The 20,342-nt window shown below is 46.4% G+C and overlaps 4 protein-coding genes across 4 annotated transcripts; 1 reads left to right on the top strand and 3 right to left on the bottom strand.

Annotated features, from left to right (window-relative positions):
• Positions 1 to 582: 582 nt before the first annotated feature.
• On the bottom strand, positions 583 to 1,814 carry LOC140719499 (histone H2B 7-like). Its single transcript, XM_073034220.1, has one exon. It carries the CDS (start codon positions 1,789 to 1,791, stop codon positions 1,429 to 1,431), a length of 363 nt encoding a protein of 120 aa, XP_072890321.1. The 5' UTR covers positions 1,792 to 1,814; the 3' UTR covers positions 583 to 1,428.
• A 9,023-nt stretch (positions 1,815 to 10,837) lies between these two features.
• Positions 10,838 to 18,544, top strand: LOC140719212 (uncharacterized). The gene is made up of 3 exons (XM_073033651.1): positions 10,838 to 11,246; positions 12,975 to 13,259; positions 18,139 to 18,544. Exons 1-3 carry the CDS (start codon positions 10,857 to 10,859, stop codon positions 18,538 to 18,540), a joined length of 1,077 nt encoding a protein of 358 aa, XP_072889752.1. The 5' UTR covers positions 10,838 to 10,856; the 3' UTR covers positions 18,541 to 18,544.
• Positions 12,104 to 13,378, bottom strand: LOC140719116 (histone H2B 7-like). The gene has a single exon (XM_073033500.1). It carries the CDS (start codon positions 13,353 to 13,355, stop codon positions 12,993 to 12,995), a length of 363 nt encoding a protein of 120 aa, XP_072889601.1. The 5' UTR covers positions 13,356 to 13,378; the 3' UTR covers positions 12,104 to 12,992.
• An 882-nt stretch (positions 18,545 to 19,426) lies between the features above and the next one.
• Positions 19,427 to 20,328, bottom strand: LOC140719115 (histone H2B 7-like). The gene has a single exon (XM_073033499.1). The coding sequence runs from the start codon at positions 20,293 to 20,295 to the stop codon at positions 19,933 to 19,935; it is 363 nt and encodes a 120-aa protein (XP_072889600.1). The 5' UTR covers positions 20,296 to 20,328; the 3' UTR covers positions 19,427 to 19,932.
• Between the last annotated feature and the right edge of the window lie 14 nt (positions 20,329 to 20,342).

Here is a 20,342-nt window from a genome sequence, read left to right as displayed (position 1 = left end):
CAGTTCTCCGGAAATGCCCGATTAGAGAGCGTTCTTAATCGCCAATGAACAGGCAATAGGAGAAGCGCCAAAACTAACGGCCAGACCACTAAAATTGTGAAAGTTGTAACGTCCGCGAAGAGAAAGATAATTTTATAGAACCGTCCGAAAGTTTGTGTGTATTTATATTATACGGTTTGTGAATGGGGCCACATGATCCTGATCCGTTTATAATAGACTGCGCGAATTAAGTTTAATGTTCAAAGTAAAATTATCAAACTGTGTAGACAATGTACAGCCTTGAAATTCTTCTTGCAGAAACCCGCAAAACAAAGACAATTGAATGCACCAGAAACCATACTGAAAGACGGATGACCAACCAATGTGCAAGAGGATAAATCGCGCAAATAATTTAAAAACAAATAAAATTGTGAAATTTGTAAAGTCAGTCAGGAGGAAAATAACTTTATATAAAAGTTTATGTTCGGACTGTTATGTACATATGCCTGTGAGAAAGACACCATGATCCTGATCCAGTTATAATATACTGTGTGAATTCGGTTTACAGTTCAAAGTAAAATTTATTATCAGAGTACACCCGTGTTACCACTTTCAACCCGGAACTTCACTTTCCTGAGAGCAAAGTAATGTTTCAAAGTAAAGTTACCAAATTATGTACACTATACACAGTCTTGAAATTCTTCTTTCAGGAACCCACAAAACAAAGGCACATAAACTACCCAACACGACTGACTGCAACCAATGCGCAAAAGACGACGAATCGGGTTAATAACCCTAAAAAAACACAAACAAGCAATTAATTCACATTAATTACAATTACATTCAGCAGCAGGATCGCCGAAAGTTAGTATTCCGATATGAGAGTGACTGTGAATCCAATTTTCATTTAAATCACCGATTGGTACAAATACGCAATCAGAACATGACAGGATTCTGTTTTAATTTGAAACGCATCCGGCTATGGACGGTTCGCATTTCATAAGTTACGATGGAGGGCGAGACTGCAATGTGAAAAAACCGTGAACCTATACTGAATCACAAGTACAAATAAGACGCAGGACAGTTCCAGCACAGGGAACTGTTGGTGATAAAGCGAATCAGTAACAGCAAGTATCTGCCTCACAACGATGCACTTTGTGTGTAGTTGTGTGTGTGCATGTCTGAAGATGGAAACAAGCTGACAACAGAAGGGGAAAAAGCTCCGTGACAGTACACTGGGTAGTGAGAGCGAGTCCGGGATTAAAACGGATATACGGATCGCAAACCTTGATCGCTATAAATAATAATTATTTCTAAACTGAAAATCTGCAAGGAAAGGTTAGTTAGTAATCACTGCTGAAATACTGGAGCAACTCTTTCAGCGATGGAGTGAGTGGCTCTTAAAAGAGCCGTTGTTTTCGGTTTGTTTAGTCAGTAGTTGATAGAGCTTCACTTGGAGCTGGTGTACTTGGTGACCGCCTTTGTCCCTTCCGACACGGCGTGCTTGGCCAGCTCCCCGGGCAGCAGCAGGCGCACAGCGGTCTGGATCTCCCGAGAGGTGATGGTCGACCGCTTGTTGTAATGGGCCAGGCGGGAAGCCTCGCGCGCGATGCGCTCGAAAATATCGTTCACGAACGAGTTCATGACGCTCATGGCCTTGGAGGAGATGCCGGTGTCGGGGTGAACCTGCTTCATCACCTTGTAGACGTAGATGGAGTAAGTCTCCCTCCTCGACCTCCTGCGCTTCTTGGTGCCCTTGGCCTTGGACACGGCTTTCTTGGCGCCTTTCTTCGGAGCTTTGGTTTCAGGCATTTCTTCACTCAGTTACCGACCCAGAAAATGCGGAACTCACTCGGAGTGCGGATTAAATCGGCAATGTGGCTCCACCCTATGCTAATGAAGGATTCAGGATAACAAGTTTGTCATTGGTTTGTTTGGACGTATGAAAATTGTTACATTTATCTAACGTTTTGAATAGACGAATGAAGGGAGCAATTACGGTGGCTGGCTGTTGCCAGTCTCAACCCGCCCAGACTCCGGCACCGCCGGTGGAAGCGAAGGCGAAATAAGCTGCCGCTGAGAATCATTTAATTTCTTCTTGGAACTGAGGATCTTGGAATTGTAGATCTCAGACAGAGTTAATTACAACTAAATTCTGATCTACACACGGCAAGTCTGAACCTACATGGGTGTGAGGCGATGATCTGAACAACCTGTGTTATCCCGTGTGGGCTGAAAGGTCTTACTCTGTGCCAGACTTTCCTGGGATTGGTTTAATTCTTTCAAGATGTGTGGGCATTGCCAGCAATGTCTCCCAATCCCCAGTCCTTCTGGAGTGACTTTCTAACCCATTTCAGAGGGCAGAGAAGGGTCTGTCACACCACTGTGCCTGGAGTTGCACTGATGCTGTCGAAAGGACGGCAGATTTCCTCCCCTAAAGGGTATTAGAAACATAGAAAACGTACAGCACAATACTGGCCCTTCGGCCCACATAGTTGTGTCGAACATGTCCCAACCTCGGAAATTACTAGGCTAACATATAGAGCTCTATTTTACTAAGCTCCATGTACCTATCTAAAAGCCTCTTAAAAGACCCTATCGTATCCGCCTCATCACCGTTACCGGCAGCCCATTCCACGCTCTCACCACTCTGAGTAAAAAACTTGCCCCTGACATCTCCTCTGTACCTTCTCCCCAGCACCCTAAACCTATGTCCTCTTGTGGCAGCAACCATTTCAGCCCTGGGAGAAAGCCTCTGACTATCCACACGATCAATGCCTCTCATCACCCTGTACATCTCTATCAGGTCACCTCTCATCCTCCTTCACTCCAAGGAGAAAAGACCAAGTTCACACAACCTATTCTCACAAGGCATGCTCCCCAATCCAGGCAACATCCTTGTAAATCTCCTCTGCACCCTTGCTATGGCTTCCACATCCTTCCCGTAGTGAGGCGACCAGAACTGAGCACAGTACTCCAAGTGGGATCTGACCAGGGTCCCATATAGATGCAACGTTACCTCTCGGCTCCTAAATTCAATTCCACGATTGATGAAGGCCAATAAACCGTATCGATTCTTAACCAGAGTGTCGATCTGCGCAGCTGCTTTGAGCGTCCTATGGACTCGGACCCCAAGACCCCCCGATCCTCCACACTGTCAAGAGTCTTAACGTTAATACTATATTCTGCCATCATATTTGTCCGACCAAAATGAACCACTTCACTCTCATCTGGGTTGAACTCCATGTGCCACTTGTCAGCCCAGTTTTGCATCCTATCAATGTCCCGCTGTAATCTCTGACAGCCCTCCACACTATCCACAACACCTCCAACCTTTGTGTCATCAGCAAAATTACTACCCCATCCCTCCACTTACTCGTCCAGGTCATTTATAAAAATCACGAAGAGCAAGGGTCCCAGAACAGATCCCTGAGGCACTCCACTGGCGACCAAACCCCAGGCAGAATATGACACGTCTACAACCACTCTTTGCCTTCTGTGGGCAAGCCAGTTCTGGATCCACAAAGCAATATCCCCTTGGATCCCATGCTTCCTTACTTCCTTAATAAGCTTTGCGTGGGGTACCTTATCAAATGCCTTGCTGAAATCCATATACACTACATCTACTGCTCTTCCTTCATCAATGTGTTCAGTCACACCCTGAAAAAATTCAATCAGGCTCGTAAGGCACGACCTGCCCTTGACCAATCCATGCTGGCTACTCCGAATCATATTATTGTCATAAGGAGGGCGTTGGGAATGGACCCAAATGCAAGACACAGACACTGAAGTACTAGGGAGAGGACTAGGTGTATCAAGAAAGCAAGGGAAGTGGCGAAGAAACGACACTGGACAAGACTAGGAGACAGGGCATGGGATAGGACCTGACATGGACAGGAAAGTGGGACCTTGACGAGGAACTAGGAACTGGGCACCTGGGCACCTGGGCAAGGAATCCGAGCCAGAGACTGGACAGGGACCCGGAACCTGGGTCTTGACTCGAGCTCAGACTCCGGATCTAGGCGAGGACTGGACGTGGCAAGGCAACAGAACTGGACGTGGGGTAGGACGCAGGACTCCAGGGCTGGACGAAGTCATGAAGCTCAGACTTGGTCGAGAACGTGATGCTCAGACTTGGTCTTGATGGACGGAGAGTAGGAACACAGAGCCTCGGTCGAGGGAGAGCAAAGCAGAAGCGGGGAGAGGCATAGCTGGACATGGACACTAGCCCTGGACGAGACCAGGACTTAGGGCCTAGGCTACGACTTGGACTTGGTCTCGGACTGGATCCTCCTCGGAGCCTTGGACTTGAGCACAGGAACACCGAGACTAGGATTGGAGCACAGGAACATAGAACACAGAGCCAGGACCCTTTCTTGGGAACAGGATGTAGGGCCAGGTCTTTACACAGTGTCGGGTCCCCTCCGGGGTACAGGACATAGGACCGGGACTCATACAAGGACAATAAACTCAGGGACACAAAGACAGTTCCAAGCTTAACAATAAGTAGTTCCTTCTGGTGGCATAGCAAGGCTCCGGTCTCACTCTTGTGGCTGAACTTGATGGCGGTACAGGCGAGGACGCAGGTGAAGTAACCGGCAAGGCTTCTGGCGTGGGTAGCCGGCAAGGATTCAGAGAGAAGGAAGGGAACAGTCCAGCTTCAGAGTAACGGCAAAGACAGCTGACTTACCCAACAGAGGCAAGGACAGGAAGGGACAGATCTTACCGTAGGGTAACAGCAAAAACGGCCTGACTTACCCCACAGAGGCGAGGACAGGATACCGACGAGACGAACCAGCACCTACACTGGAACCCAGGGCCACTTATATTCCCATCCCGAGACGAGAATCAGGTGCCTATGCTTAACCCCAAATGAAACAAGGGACAGCCAGAAGACCCGGAGTCTGGAGTACATAGTCCGGACGGTAAACCAGAACTCGGTCTTTATGGACCGGACCATGATAACTATACCTCTCCAAATGTTCAGAAATGCTGCCTCCCAGGATCTTCTCCATCAATTACCAACCACTGAGATAAGTCTCACTGATCTATAATTTCCTGGGCTATCTCTACTCCCTTACTTGAATAAAGGAACAACATTCACAACCCTCCAATCCTCTGGAACATCTCCTGTCCCTATTGATGACGCAAAGATCATCACCAGAGGCTCAGCAATCTCCTTCCTCGCCTCCCACCGTAGCCTCGGGTACATTTCGTCTGGTCCCGGCGACTTATCCAACTTGATGCTTTCCAGATGCTCCAGCACATCCTCTTTCTTAATATCTACATGCTCAAGCTTTTCAGTCTGCTGCAAGTCATCACTACAATCACTAAGATCCTTTTCCATAGTGAATACTGAAGTATTCATTCAGTACCACTGCTATTTCCTTCGGTTCCATACACACTTTCCCACTGTCACACTTGATAGGTCCTATTCTTTCACATCTTATCCTCTTGCTCTTCACATACCTGTAGAATGCCTTGGGGTTTTCCTTAATCCTGCTCGCCAAGGCCTTCTCATGGCCCCTTCTGGCTCTACTAATTTCTTTCTTAAGCTCGTTCCTAGTAGCCTTATAATCTTCTAGATCTCTAACATTTCCTAGCTCTGAGCCTTTTGTAAGCTTTTCTTTTCTTCTTGATTATATCTATTACAGCCTTTGTACACTACGATTCCTGTACCCTACAATAACTTCCCTGTCTCATTGGAAAGTACCTATACAGAACTCTATACAAATATCCTCTGAATATTTGCCACATTTCTTCCATACTTTTCCCTGAGAAAATCTGTTTCCAATGTAAGCCTCCAATTTCCTGCCAGATAGCGTCATAATTCCCCTTACTCCAATTAAACGCTTTTCTAACTTGTCTGTTCCTATCTCTCTCCAATGCTGTGATAAAGGAGTTAGAATTATGATGACTATCTCCAAAATGCTCTCCCACTGAGAGATCTGACATCTGACCAGGTTCATTTCCCAATACCAAATCAAGTACAGCATCTCGTCTTGTTGGCTTATCTACATACTGTGTCAAGACACCATCCTGAACACACCTAACAAACTCCACCCCATCTGAACCCCTTGCTCTAGGGAGATGCCTATCGATATTTGGGAAATTAAAATCTCACATCATGACAACTGTTATTATTACAGCTTCCCAGGATCTGTTTCTGTATCTGCTCTTCGATATCTCCTTTGCTATTGGGCGGCCTACAAAAAGCACCCAGTAAACTTATTGACCCCTTCATGTTCCTAAGCTCCACCCACAGAGACTCTGTAGACAATTCTTCCATAGCGTCCATATTTTCTGCAGCCATGACACTATCTCTGATCAACAGTGCCATGCCCCCATCTCTTTTGCCTCCCTCCCTGTCCTTTATGAACCATCTAAAGCCCGGCACTTGATGTAACCAATCCTGTCCCTGAGGCCTCCAAGTCTCTGTAATGGCCACCACATTATATCTCCAAGTACTGATCCACACTCTCTTATCCACTTTGTTCACAACACTCCTTGCATTAAAATGGACAAATCTCAAGCCTCTAGTCTGAGATTATCTATCTCTATCAGCTGCCGATCCTCCTTCTCGCACTGTCTACAAGCTGTCTCTATTTGTGAGCTAACCTCTTCTTCCCCAGTCTCTTCAGTTCGATTCCCAACCACCAACAATTCTAGTTTAAACTGTCCCCACTAGCCTTAGCAAACCTCCCTGCCAGGATATTGGTCCCCCTGGGATTCAAGTACAACCCATCTTTTTGTACAGGTCACACCTGCTCCAAAAGAGCTCCCAATGATCCAGAAATCTGAATCCCTGCCGCCTGCTCAGATCCTTCAGCCATGCATTTATCCTCCACCTCATTGTATTCCTATTCTCACTGCCGCGTGGCACAGGCAGTAATCCCGAGATGACTACATTTGCCGTCCTGCTTTTCAACTTCCTTCCAACCTCCCTGTAGTCTTTTTTCAGGACCTCTTCCCTTTTCCTACCTATGTAATTGGTAACAATTTGTACCACGACCTCTGACTGTTCACCCTCCCACGGCAGGATATTTTGGACGCGATCCGAAAATCCCGGACCCTGGCACCAGGGAGGCAAACTACCATCCGAGATTCATTCCTGCATCCACAGAATCGCCTGTCTAACCCCTTAACTATAGAGTCGCCTATCACTACTGCCTTCCTCGTCCCTTCCCTACCCTTCTGAGCCACAGGGCCGGACTCCGTGCCAGAGGCACGGCCACTGCCGCTTCCCCCAGGTAGGCTGTCCCCCAACAGTAAAACAGGAGTACTTATTGTCAAGGGGTACAGCCACAGGGATACTCTCTAGTACCTGAATCTTTCCCTTCCCCCTCCGGACAGTAAACGACTTGTCTGTCTCCTGTGACCCCGGTGTGACCACCGGCCTATAACTCCTCTCTATCACCTCCTTGCTACCCTGACCAGGCGAAGGTCAACGACCTGCATCCCCAGTTCCCTAACCCGGTCCCTCAGGAGCTGCAGCTCAAGAGCTGGTGCAGACATGGCCGTCCGGGAGGCTGGGAGATTCCAGGACCCCCCACATTTGACACTGAGCACAGAAAACTGGCCTCGCTCACATACTTCCTACCTTGCCTTGTCCCGTTACCGTCTAAACCCGTTGAGTCAAAGCCCTACCACTCTGCTGCCTCTCACTCCGTTGCCCGCTGGATACAACGATCTTCATTTTAAAACTTTCGTGCTTTACTGGCTGACGTCATGCGCCTGTGCAGTCCCGCCCCTCTCTAACCCGAGTGTTAAAAATCTCACTTTGCTCCGAAAAATTAGCAATTTACCCTCGGCCTTCTTGATCCTGATGGGTTTTCACCTCAGGCCAGTACTGACAACAATGGACTAACTGTTTATTCCAACATAGGTAGTCTGCTGTGGTGCCGACTGCATTTGGGACGCCACACACTAAATGTTTTGAAGTTGAAAGTAAGTACAGTATGCTGATAAGGGCAGTGTTGTTTACATAGACTTCTTTGAGGCCTTTGCATTTCAGGCATGCGAGTCTGGTCCAAACGATCAGAACCCATGAGATACAAAGTGAAGTGCAAACTGGGTCTAAAAGCAGCTTGGCATATGGGAGGCACAGGGTAGTTGTTCTTCTCACTCTACGTTTGTGAACAGTGGCGTGGTGTGTCACATCGATTGGGGCTAGGATCCTTTCTATTTCTGGTAGACTTCAACAACTTGGATGTTAATGTAGTTGGTGAGATCAGCACGATACAAAAAAATCTGCTGATGTGAAAATAGTGATGTTGATTGTCTTAGACATGACATGGTCTTCATCATCTGGACACCAGGCAGAGGAATAGCGATGGAATTTAACCTTGTCTAGTGAGAGGGAAATAGTACATTGGTCTTTATTAAAGGTGGTTTGGAGATTAGAAATAGGGAATTATTGTTTCGTTTAACAGGGAGTTTTTGAGGTCACACTGGAGGACTGGGGACAGTTCTGGTCCCCTCACTGAAGAACAGATCACTCAATGGATTCAACAGGACAATTCCAGGGATGAGAGAGTTGTTTTATTACAAAATTCCAAAGAAATCAGATCCAAGTCCTTCAGGGTTTAGAAACATGAGGAGTGACTTTCTTGAGCCTCACAAGGTCCCTTAGGGTGTTGACAGGGAGATGTTGTGACGTTTCTACCAGTGGGAGAAGCTGGAGTGGTCATTTAAAGTTGATCTGCAGGAATGTCTTGCAAAGGGTGAGGAAAACATGGAGGATGGATCACTGGAGTAATTTAAAGAGGAGGGAGATACAATTTGGAAAGACCAGGGATATGAGGGCGATGTGCAACTGCCATAGAAGAGGAGCTGAGGCCTGGGGCAGATCCATGATCACATTGGGTAGTGAGAAAGGGGTGAGGTGCCAGGTGGGAACTCCTGCTCCTGTTGTCTTGAATTCCTCTGAGTGTGGTTCTCATGTGGGACTCTGTCTGCAGGAGTCCTTCAGGGGAAATGACCTGCAGAGTGGTTCGGAGTGAGTGGGGCACAGGATTGATGAGAGTGTTGTACAAGGTGATAGCACCTACTGGATGAGTCAAATGGTCTCTTGTGGCCATATATTCCCTCGTATCACATCCCACCCACGTTTAGAGTTCAGAATGGACAATCTTAGTTTGTTAAGTAAGGACACACTTCTGTTAAGACACTGGCACTGTATTCCAAGTACACTGAGCTGCCAGAACACAGGACCGGTCAGTGAGGACACAGACCAATGCAACACTCCACTCTTTAATACCAGGTTGGGGATTTAAGAAAAAAGACCACTGATGGCCCAGAGCTGGGCAATCCCAGTATTACACTGTAACTCTGTCTGATAAACATCTTCAGCATCGTACTGTAGGACATAGATCTTTACTACAACCAGTTGTAGAAACGTGAACATTAAAAAAATCGACAAATACTGAAAATCTAAAACAAAAATAGAAAATCCTGAAACACTAACAGAACACGCTACATCTGGCAATTATTTCCAACGTTTCTAGGATTATCTTCATGTCTTCTCTAGAAACAGGTGAGACCCTGAAGGACTGGTGTGTGTCCAATGTTGTACCAACATTTAAGCAGGGAACAGGAGAAAATCTTAGGAACTATAAACTGATAAGTCTCACTTCAGTTTTTGGAAAATTGCTGGAGAAGCCTCTTAGGGATAGCATATATGAACATTTGGAAACTCATGGTCTAGTTGGGGAGAGCCAACATTGCTTTGAGCATGTCAGGCTGTATTTTACCAACTAACAGAGTTTGACTAGGTCACAAGAGAGACTGATGAGGGTAAGGCAGTAGATATTGTGTACATGGACATAGTCCATGTTTGACGAATTCCCTCATGGGAGATGAATCCAGAAGATTAAGATGCATGGGATCTGCCGCAAATCGTCTGTTTGGAATCAGAATTGGCTTGCCACTAGAAGACAGAGGGTCACAGTTGAAGGGACCTATTCGAGCTGGAGGTCTGTAAATAGTGGAGGTCTGCCGGGATCTGTGCTGTGACCTCTGCTGCTTGTGATGTATATAAATGGCCTGTGTAAAATGTAGAAGGGCGGGTTAGTAAATTTGTGGATGATACCAAGATTGCTGGAGTTCTGGATACTGTACCAGTCTGGCAAAGACTACAGCACCGTGTTTGAAGGGACAAAGAAGGTGAACAATACACCAGCTCCAAGTATATCGCCAAAGGATGCTGAAACCCCAAAAGGCTCTATCTTTCCAAGAAAGATTCCAAGAAAGGTCTACATTTTCAAACACTTGTCCCAGTGAAACTTTTCGGTGACAATGAATGAAGTCGAATAGGATTTTTGTGTTTGCTGTTGTTTGTATTCGAGTTATGAAGTAATGCCTCTCAATTACTCCACTATACTGTTTCCTAAGTGCCCTGAATCTGTATGAGAACAAATTAACTGTCATGTCTCTGTTTCTGTGATTCCACCATAGTTTGTGAAGAGACCCTTCGATGATGTGATGTGTTTTCATAAAGAAGGATACATTCACAGAGACAGTTATGATATAATTAATTCACTTTCCGTGCGGACAGAACAGGACTGGTCATGTGGGCAGTCTATGCTCGCTCAGATATTGCTGACAGCTTTTTTTTGGACTACAGTTTAATTTTTTTTCCCTTGGCGGGCTTTTCAAATTTCAGGTCCTTTTAGGTACTGACAGTCATTTTCCACACTTTTCTCGCTGCCGACTGATCATTGGAGAATTGGACAACGCGCTGATTGGGTTTTTCCAAATCACCAATTGGAGAAAGTGCTGCAGCACCAATCGTAAGTGCCCTTCCACAATCCCCCAGAAACTATAAAAACGACGAAATCGGAACAATTTTTTCATTCTCTGTTTACAAGTGTGTGAAAATGAGTGGACGAGGGAAAACCGGTGGTAAGGCTAAGAGCAAGCCCAAGTCTCGCTCGTCCCGGGCCGGACTGCAGTTCCCTGTGGGCCGTGTTCACAGGCACCTGAGAAAGGGTAATTATGCTGAACGGGTGGGTGCCGGAGCCCCAGTCTATCTGGCTGCTGTACTCGAGTATCTGACGGCTGAAGTTCTGGAGTTGGCCGGCAACGCGGCCCGAGACAACAAGAAGACCCGCATCATCCCCAGACACCTGCAGCTGGCCGTCCGCAACGACGAGGAGCTCAACAAACTGCTGGGAGGGGTGACCATCGCTCAGGGCGGGGTACTGCCCAATATCCAGGCCGTGCTTTTGCCCAAGAAATCCGGCGGACCCACCAACCCCAAGGGCAAATAAACAAGTGAAATGTCAGTTAAAAGACCCAAAGGCTCTTTTCAGAGCCAGCCATATTGTCTAAGAAAAGGGCTGATACAGACTGGGGTGACTCCGACTGTTTTCCATCTGCGCGTCAATCCTAGATTATTACACACTCAGTCTGAAGCGCTTATCCTCCCCTGAAAATAATATTAATCTGCAGACAGAGCGGGCGCTCTGAACCTGGCCTCCGCCCTCGTCCCGTATGTTACCGAAAATTAATATTTTTTTGCTTCTGGATGACTGCAGAGCGGTGCTTGATTGGCGGTAAATTACCTAATCTCATTTCTCTGTCCCAGTTTTCCGGAAATGCCCGATTAGAGAGCGTTCTTAATCGCCAATGAAGAGGCAATAGGAGAAGCGCCAAAACTAACGGCCAGACCACTAAAATTGTGAAAGTTGTAACGTCCGCGAAGAGAAAGATAATTTTATAGAACCGTCCGAAAGTTTGTGTGTATTTATATTATACGGTTTGTGAATGGGGCCACATGATCCTGATCTGTTTATAATAGACTGCGCGAATAAAGTTTAATGATCAAAGTAAAATGATCAAACTGTGTAGACAATGTACAGCCTTGACATTCTTCTTGCAGAAACCCGCAAAACAAAGACAATTGAATGCACCAGAAACCATACTGAAAGACGGATGACCAACCAATGTGCAAGAGGATAAATCGCGCAAATAATTTAAAAACAAATAAAATTGTGAAATTTGTTAAGTCAGTCAGGAGGAAAATAACTTTATATAAAAGTTTATGTTCGGACTGTTATGTACATATGCCTGTGAGAAAGTCACCATGATCCTGATCCAGTTATAATATACTGTGTGAATGCGGTTTACAGTTCAAAGTAAAATTTATTATCAGAGTACACCCGTGTTACAACTTTCAACCCGGAACTTCACTTTCCTGAGAGCAAAGTAATGTTTCAAAGTAAAGTTACCAAATTATGTACACTATACACAGTCTTGAAATTCTTCTTTCAGGAACCCACAAAACAAAGGCACATAAACTACCCAACAAAGACTGACTTCAACCAATGCGCAAAAGACGACGAATCGGGTTAATAACCCCCAAACAACACAAACAAGCAATTAATTCACATTAATTACAAGTACATTCAGCAGCAGGAACGCCGAAAGTCAGTATTCCGATATGAGAGTGACTGTGAATTTAATTTTCATTTTAATCACCGATCGGTACAAATACGGAATCAGAACATGACAGGATTCTGTTTTAATTTGAAACGCATCCGGCTATGGACGGTTCGCATTTCATAAGTTACGATGGAGGGCGAGACTGCAATGTGAAAAAACCGTGAACCTATACTGAATCACAAGTACAAATAAGACGCAGGACAGTTCCAGCACTGGGAACTGTTGGTGATAAAGCGAATCAGTAACAGCAAGTTTCTGCCTCACAACGATGCACTTTGTGTGTAGTTGTGTGTGTGCATGTCTGAAGACGGAAACAAGCCGATAACAAAAGGGGAAAATGCTCGGTGACAGTACACAGGGTAGTGAGAGCGAGTCCGGGATTAAAACGGACATACGGATCGCAAACCTTGATCGCTATAAATAATAATTATTTCTAAACTGAAAATCTGCAAGGAAAGGTTAGTTAGTAATCACTGCTGAAATATTGGAGCAACTCTTTCAGCGATGGAGTGAGTGGCTCTTAAAAGAGCCGTTGTTTTCGGTTTGTTTAGTCAGTAGTTGATAGAGCTTCACTTGGAGCTGGTGTACTTGGTGACCGCCTTTGTCCCTTCCGACACGGCGTGCTTGGCCAGCTCCCCGGGCAGCAGCAAGCGCACGGCGGTCTGGATCTCCCGAGAGGTGATGGTCGACCGCTTGTTGTAATGGGCCAGGCGGGAAGCCTCGCGCGCGATGCGCTCGAAAATATCGTTCACGAACGAGTTCATGACGCTCATGGCCTTGGCGGAGATGCCGGTGTCGGGATGAACCTGCTTCATCACTTTGTAGACGTAGATGGAGTAAGTCTCCCTCCTCGACCTCCTGCGCTTCTTGGTGCCCTTGGCCTTGGACACGGCTTTCTTGGCGCCTTTCTTCGGAGCTTTGGTTTCAGGCATTTCTTCACTCAGTTACCGACCCAGAAAATGCGGAACTCACTCGGAGTGCGGATTAAATCGGCAATGTGGCTCCACCCTATGCTAATGAAGGATTCAGGATAACAAGTTTGTCATTGGTTTGTTTGGACGTATGAAAATTATTACATTTATCTAACGTTTTGAATAGAAGAATGAAGGGAGCAATTACGGTGTCTGGCTGTTGCCAGTCTCAACCCGCCCAGACTCCGGCACCGCCGGTGGAAGCGAAGGCGAAATAAGCTGCCGCTGAGAATCATTTAATTTCTTCTTGGAACTGAGGATCTTGGAATTGTAGATCTCAGACAGAGTTAATTACAACTAAATTCTGATCTACACACGGCAAGTCTGAACCTACATGGGTGTGAGGCGATGATCTGAACAACCTGTGTTATCCCGTGTGGGCTGAAAGGCCTTACTCTGTGCCAGACTTTCCTGGGATTGGTTTAATTCTTTCAAGATGTGTGGGCATTGCCAGCAATGTATCCCAATCCGCAGTCCTTCTGGAGTGACTTTCTAACCCATTTCAGAGGGCAGAGAAGGGTCTGTCACACCACTGTGTCTGGAGTTGCACTGAGGCTGTCGAAAGGACGGCAGATTTCCTCCCCTAAAGGGTATTAGAAACATAGAAAACGTACAGCACAATACAGGCCCTTCGGCCCACAAAGTTGTGTCGAACATGTCCCTACCTCGGAAATTACTAGGTTAATATATAGACCTCTATTTTACTAAGCTCCATGTACCTATCTAAAAGCCTCTTAAAAGACCCTATCGTATCCGCCTCATCACCGTTACCGGCAGCCCATTCCACGCTCTCACCACTCTGAGTAAAAAAACTTGCCCCTGACATCTCCTCTGTACCTTCTCCCCAGCACCCTAAACCTATGTCCTCTTGTGGCAGCAACCATTTCAGCCCTGGGAAAAAGTCTCTGACTATCCACACGATCAATGCCTCTCATCACCCTGTACACCTCTATCAGGTCACCTCTCATCCTCCTTCACTCCAAGGAGAAAAGGCCGAATTCACTCAACCTATTCTCACAAGGCATGCTCCCCAATCCAGGCAACATCCTTGTAAATCTCCTCTGCACCCTTGCTATGGCTTCCACATCGTTCCCGTAGTGAGGCGACCAGAACTGAGCACAGTACTCCAAGTGGGATCTGACCAGGGTCCCATATAGATGCAACATTACCTCTCGGCTCCTAAATTCAATTCCACGATTGATGAAGGCCAATAAACCGTATCGATTCTTAAACAGAGTGTCTATCTGCGCAGCTGCTTTGAGCGTCCTATGGACTCGGACCCCAAGACCCCCCCCCCAATCCCCCACACTATCAAGAGTCTTACCGTTAATACTATATTCTGCCATCATATTTGTCCGACCAAAATGAACCACTTCACGCTCATCTGGGTTGAGCTCCATCTGACTCTTGTCAGCCCAGTTTTGCATCCTATCAATGTCCCGCTGTAATCTCTGACAGCCCTCCACACTATCCACAACACCTCCAACCTTTGTGTCATCAGCAAAATCACTACCCCGTCCCTCCACTTACTCGTCCAGGTCATTTATAAAAATCACGAAGAGCAAGGGTGCCAGAACAGATCCCTGAGGCACTCCACTGGGGACCAAACTCCAGGCAGAATATGACACGTCTACAACCACTCTTTGCCTTTCGTGGGCAAGAAAGTTCTGGATCCACAAAGCAATGTCCCCTTGGATCCCACGCCTCCTTACTTCCTTAATAAGCTTTGAGTGGGGTACCTTATCAAATGCCTTGCTGAAATCCATATACACTACATCTACTGCTCTTCCTTCATCAATGTGTTTAGACACATCCTGAAAAAATTCAATCAGGCTCTGAAGGCACGACCTGCCCTTGACCAATCCATGCTGGCTACTCCTAATCATATTATTGTCATAAGGAGGACGTTGGGAATGGACCCAAATGCAAGACACAGACACTGAAGTGCTCGGGAGAGGACTAGGTGTATCAAGAAAGCAAGGGAAGTGGCGAAGAAACGACTCTGGACAAGACACAGGCACTGGACAAGACTAGGAGACAGGGCATGGGCTAGGACCTGACATGGACAGGAAAGTGGGACCTTGACGAGGAACTAGGAACTGGGCACCTGGGCAAGGAATCCGAGCCAGAGACTGGACAGGGACCCGGAACCTGGGTCTTGACACGGGCTCAGACTCCGGATCTAGGCGAGGACTGGACGTGGCAAGGCAACAGAACTGGACGTGGGGTAGGACGCAGGACTCCAGGGCTGGACGAAGACATGAAGCTCAGACTTGGTCAAGAACTTGATGCTCAGACTTGGTCTTGATCGAGGGAGAGCAGGAACACAGAGCCTAGGTCGAGGGAGAGCAAAGCAGAAGCGGGGAGAGGCATAGCTGGACATGGACACTAGCCCTGGACGAGACCAGGACTTAGGGCCTAGGCTACGACTTGGACTTGGTCACGGACTGGATCCTCCTCGGAACCTTGGACACGGAATAGAACCTTCTTGGAGCCTTGGTCAAGGAGGGAGATACAATTTGGAAAGACCAGGGATATGAGGGTGATGCGCAACTGGCATAGAAGAGGAGCTGAGGCCTGGGGCAGATCCATGATCACATTGTGTAGTGGGAAAGGGGTGAGGTGCCAGGTGGGAACTCCTGCTCCTGTTGTCTTGAATTCCTCTGAGTGTGGTTCTCATTGGGACTCTGTCTGCAGGGGTCCTTCAGGGGAAATGACCTGCAGAGTGGTTAGGAGTGAGTGGGGCACAGGACTGATGAGAGTGTTGTACAAGGTGATAGCACCTACTAGATGTGTCAAATGGTCTCTTGTGGCCATATATTCCCTCGTATCACATCCCACCCACGTTTAGAGTTCAGAATGGACAATCTTAGTTTGTTAAGTAAGGACACACTTCTGTTAAGACACTGGCACTGTATTCCAAGTACACTGAGCTGCCAGAACACAGGACCGGCCAGTGAGGACACAAATCAATACAACACTCCACCCTTTAATACCAGGTTGGGGATTTAAGAAAAAAGACCACTGATGGCCCAGAGCTGGGCAATCCCAGTATTACACTGTAACTCTGTCTGATAAACATCTTCAGCATCGTACTGCAGGGCATAGATCTTTACTACAACCAGTTGTAGAAACGTGAACATTAAAAACATCGACAAATACTGAAAATCTAAAACAAAAATAGAAAATCCTGAAACACTAACAGAACACGCTACATCTGGTAATTATTTCCAGCGTTTCCAGGATTATCTTCATGTCTTCTCTAGAAACAGGTGAGACCCTGAAGGACTGGTGAGTGTCCAATGTTGTACCAACATTTAAGAAGGGAACAAGAGAAAATCCTGGGTACTATAGACTGATGAGTCTCACTTTAGTTTTTGGAAAATTGCTGGAGAAGTCTCTTAGGGATAGGATATATGATCATTTGGAAACCCATGGCCTAGTTGGGAGAGCCAACATTGCTTTGAGCATGTCAGTTCGTATTTTACCGACTTGACTGAGTTTGACAAGGCAACAGGAGAGATTGATGAGGGTAAGGCTCATATTGTGTACACGGACATTGGCATTTGACGAATTCCCTCATGGGAGATGAATCTAGAAGATTAGGATGCATGGGATCTGCCGCAAATTGTCTGTTTGGAATCAGAATTGGCTTGCCACTAGAAGACAGTAGGTCATGGTGGAAGGGACCTATTCGAGCTGGAGGTCTGTAAATAGTGGAGGTCTGCAGTGATCTGTGCTGTGACCTCTGCTGTTTGTGATGTATATAAATGGTCTGTGTGAAATGTAGAAGGGCGGGTTCGTAAATTTATGGATGATACCAAGATTGCTGGAGTTCTGGATACTGTAGCAGACTGGCAAAGACTACAGCACCGTGTTTGAAGGGACAAAGAAGGTGAACAAGTACACCAGCTCCAAGTATATCGCCAAAGGATGCTGAAACCCCAAAAGGCTCTATCTTTCCAAGAAAGATTTATCTTAATATTTCAACAATACTTTTCTGCAACTGCTTCAATATTTCTGTCTTAGGAGATAACGTTTATCAGAATTTTGATGATGACAATTAGTCGTCCCACTACCTGCTGAAATTCTAGTGTTCCTGCACACTGGACTAACACTGAACTTCCCCTTCCTCTCCATTAGTTGGTCTCCATTTTCAAACACTTGTCCCAGTGAAACTTTTGGGATTTTTGGATTTTTGTGTTTGCTGTTGTTTGTATTCGAGTTATGAAGTAATGCCTCTCAATTACTCCACTATACTGTTTCCTAAGTGCCCTGAATCTGTATGAGAATAAATTAACTGTCATATCGCTGTTTCTGTGCTTCCACCATAGTTTGTAAAGAGACCCTTCGATGATGTGATGTGTTTTCATAAAGGATACATTAACAGAGACAGTTATGATATAATTAATTCACTTTCCATGCCGACAGAACAGGACTGGTCATGTGGGCAGTCTATGCTCGCTCAGATATTGCTGACAGCTTTTTTTTGGACTACAGTTTAATTTTTTTTCCCTTGGCGGGCTTTTCAAATTTCAGGTCCTTTTAGGTACTGACAGTCATTTTCCACACTTTTCTCGCTGCCGTCTGATCATTGGAGAATTGGACAACTCGCTGATTGGGTTTTTCCAAATCACCAATTGGAGAAAGTGCTGCAGCACCAATCGTAAGTGCCCTTCCACAATCCCCCAGAAACTATAAAAATGGCGAAATCGGAACAATTTTTTCATTCTCTGTTTACGAGTGTGTGAAAATGAGTGGACGAGGGAAAACTGGTGGTAAGGCTAAGAACAAGCCCAAGTCTCGCTCGTCCCGGGCCGGACTGCAGTTCCCGGTGGGCCGTGTTCACAGGCACCTGAGAAAGGGTAATTATGCTGAACGGGTGGGTGCCGGAGCCCCAGTCTATCTGGCTGCTGTACTCGAGTATCTGACGGCTGAAATCCTCGAGTTGGCCGGCAACGCGGCCCGAGACAACAAGAAGACCCGCATCATCCCCAGACACCTGCAGCTGGCCGTCCGCAACGACGAGGAGCTCAACAAACTGCTGGGAGGGGTGACCATCGCTCAGGGCGGGGTACTGCCCAATATCCAGGCCGTGCTTTTGCCCAAGAAATCCGGCGGACCCGCCAACCCCAAGGGCAAATAAACAAGTGAAACGTCAGTTAGAAGACCCAAAGCCTCTTTTCAGAGCCACCCATCCATATTGTCTACGAAAAGGGCTGATACAGACAGGGGAGATTCCGGCTGTTTTCCATCTGCGCGTCAATCGTAGCTTATTAAACTCTCAGTCTGAAGCGCTTTTCCTCCCCTGAAAATAATATTAATCTTCAGACAGAGCGCGCTCTCTGAACCTGGCCTCCGTCCTCGTCCCGTATTTTACCGAAAATTAATTTTTTTTTTGCTTCTGGATGACTGCAGAGCGGTGCTTGATTGGCGGTAAATTGCCTAATCTCATTAGGGATTTCCCAATTCTGAGAGGAAATGCCCGATTAGAGAGCGTTCTTAATCGCCAATGAACAGGCAACAGGAGAAGCGCCAAAACTAAAGGCCAGACCACTAAAATTGTGAAATTTGTGAAGTCAGCCAGGAGGAAACTAACTGCATATAACAGTTCGAACATTAATTTTTATGTACATATGTTTGTGAGAAGGACCCCACGATCCTGATCCAATTACAATACAGACTGGGTGAATTTAGTTTACTGTTTAAAGTAAAATTTATTATCAGAGCACACCCGTGTCACCACTTACAACCCTGAACTTCGCCGCAGGAAAGAGATGTTTCAAAGTAAAATTATCAAAATATGTCCACTATACACAACCTTGAAATTCTTCTCGCAGGAACCCACAAAACAAAGGCACATCAACCACCCAACAAAGACTGACCACACCCAATGTGCAAAACAGTAGAAATCGGGCAAATAACCAAAAAAAATACACAAATAATGAATTCGCAGAGTCGCCGAAAGTTAGTACAGTGTTCCCATACGAGAGTGACAAGTTTCATTTAGATTATCGATCCGTACAAATATGGAATCATAGAACATGACAGGATTTTATTTTAATTTAAAACGCATCAGGTTATGGATGGTTCGCTGTTCACAAACTGCGTCGAGGCCGAGACTGCGATGTAAAAAAAACCGTGAACCTTACACTGAATCACAAATACAAATAAGACTCAGGACTGTTCCAGCACAGGGAACTGTTGGTGATAAGCCGCACCAGTAAGAGCAAAAATCTTCATGTATACCGTAGTTGTGTGTGTGCGTGTCTGAAGACGGAAACAAGCCGATAACAAAAGGGGAAAATGCTCGGTGACAGTACACAGGGTAGTGAGAGCGAGTCCAGGATTAAAACGGACATACGGATCGCAAACCTTGATTGCTATAAATAATAATTATTTCTAAACTGAAAATCTGCAAGGAAAGGTTAGTTAGTAATCACTGCTGAAATATTGGAGCTACTCTTTAAGCGATGGAGTGAGTGGCTCTTAAAAGAGCCGTTGTTTTCGGTTTGTTTAGTCAGTAGTTGATAGAGCTTCACTTGGAGCTGGTGTACTTGGTGACCGCCTTTGTCCCTTCCGACACGGCGTGCTTGGCCAGCTCCCCGGGCAGCAGCAGGCGCACGGCGGTCTGGATCTCCCGAGAGGTGATGGTCGACCGCTTGTTGTAATGGGCCAGGCGGGAAGCCTCGCGCGCGATGCGCTCGAAAATATCGTTCACGAACGAGTTCATGACGCTCATGGCCTTGGAGGAGATGCCGGTGTCGGGGTGAACCTGCTTCATCACCTTGTAGACGTAGATGGAGTAAGTCTCCCTCCTCGACCTCCTGCGCTTCTTGGTGCCCTTGGCCTTGGACACGGCTTTCTTGGCGCCTTTCTTCGGAGCTTTGGTTTCAGGCATTTCTTCACTCAGTTACCGACCCAGAAAATGCGGAACTCACTCGGAGT

Source organism: Hemitrygon akajei, chromosome 31 (genome assembly GCF_048418815.1).
Source record: "Hemitrygon akajei chromosome 31, sHemAka1.3, whole genome shotgun sequence".
NCBI classification, from domain to species: Eukaryota; Metazoa; Chordata; class Chondrichthyes; order Myliobatiformes; family Dasyatidae; genus Hemitrygon; species Hemitrygon akajei.
Note: the sequence above shows the minus strand (reverse complement) of the source record. Positions and strands in the feature narration are given on the sequence as shown.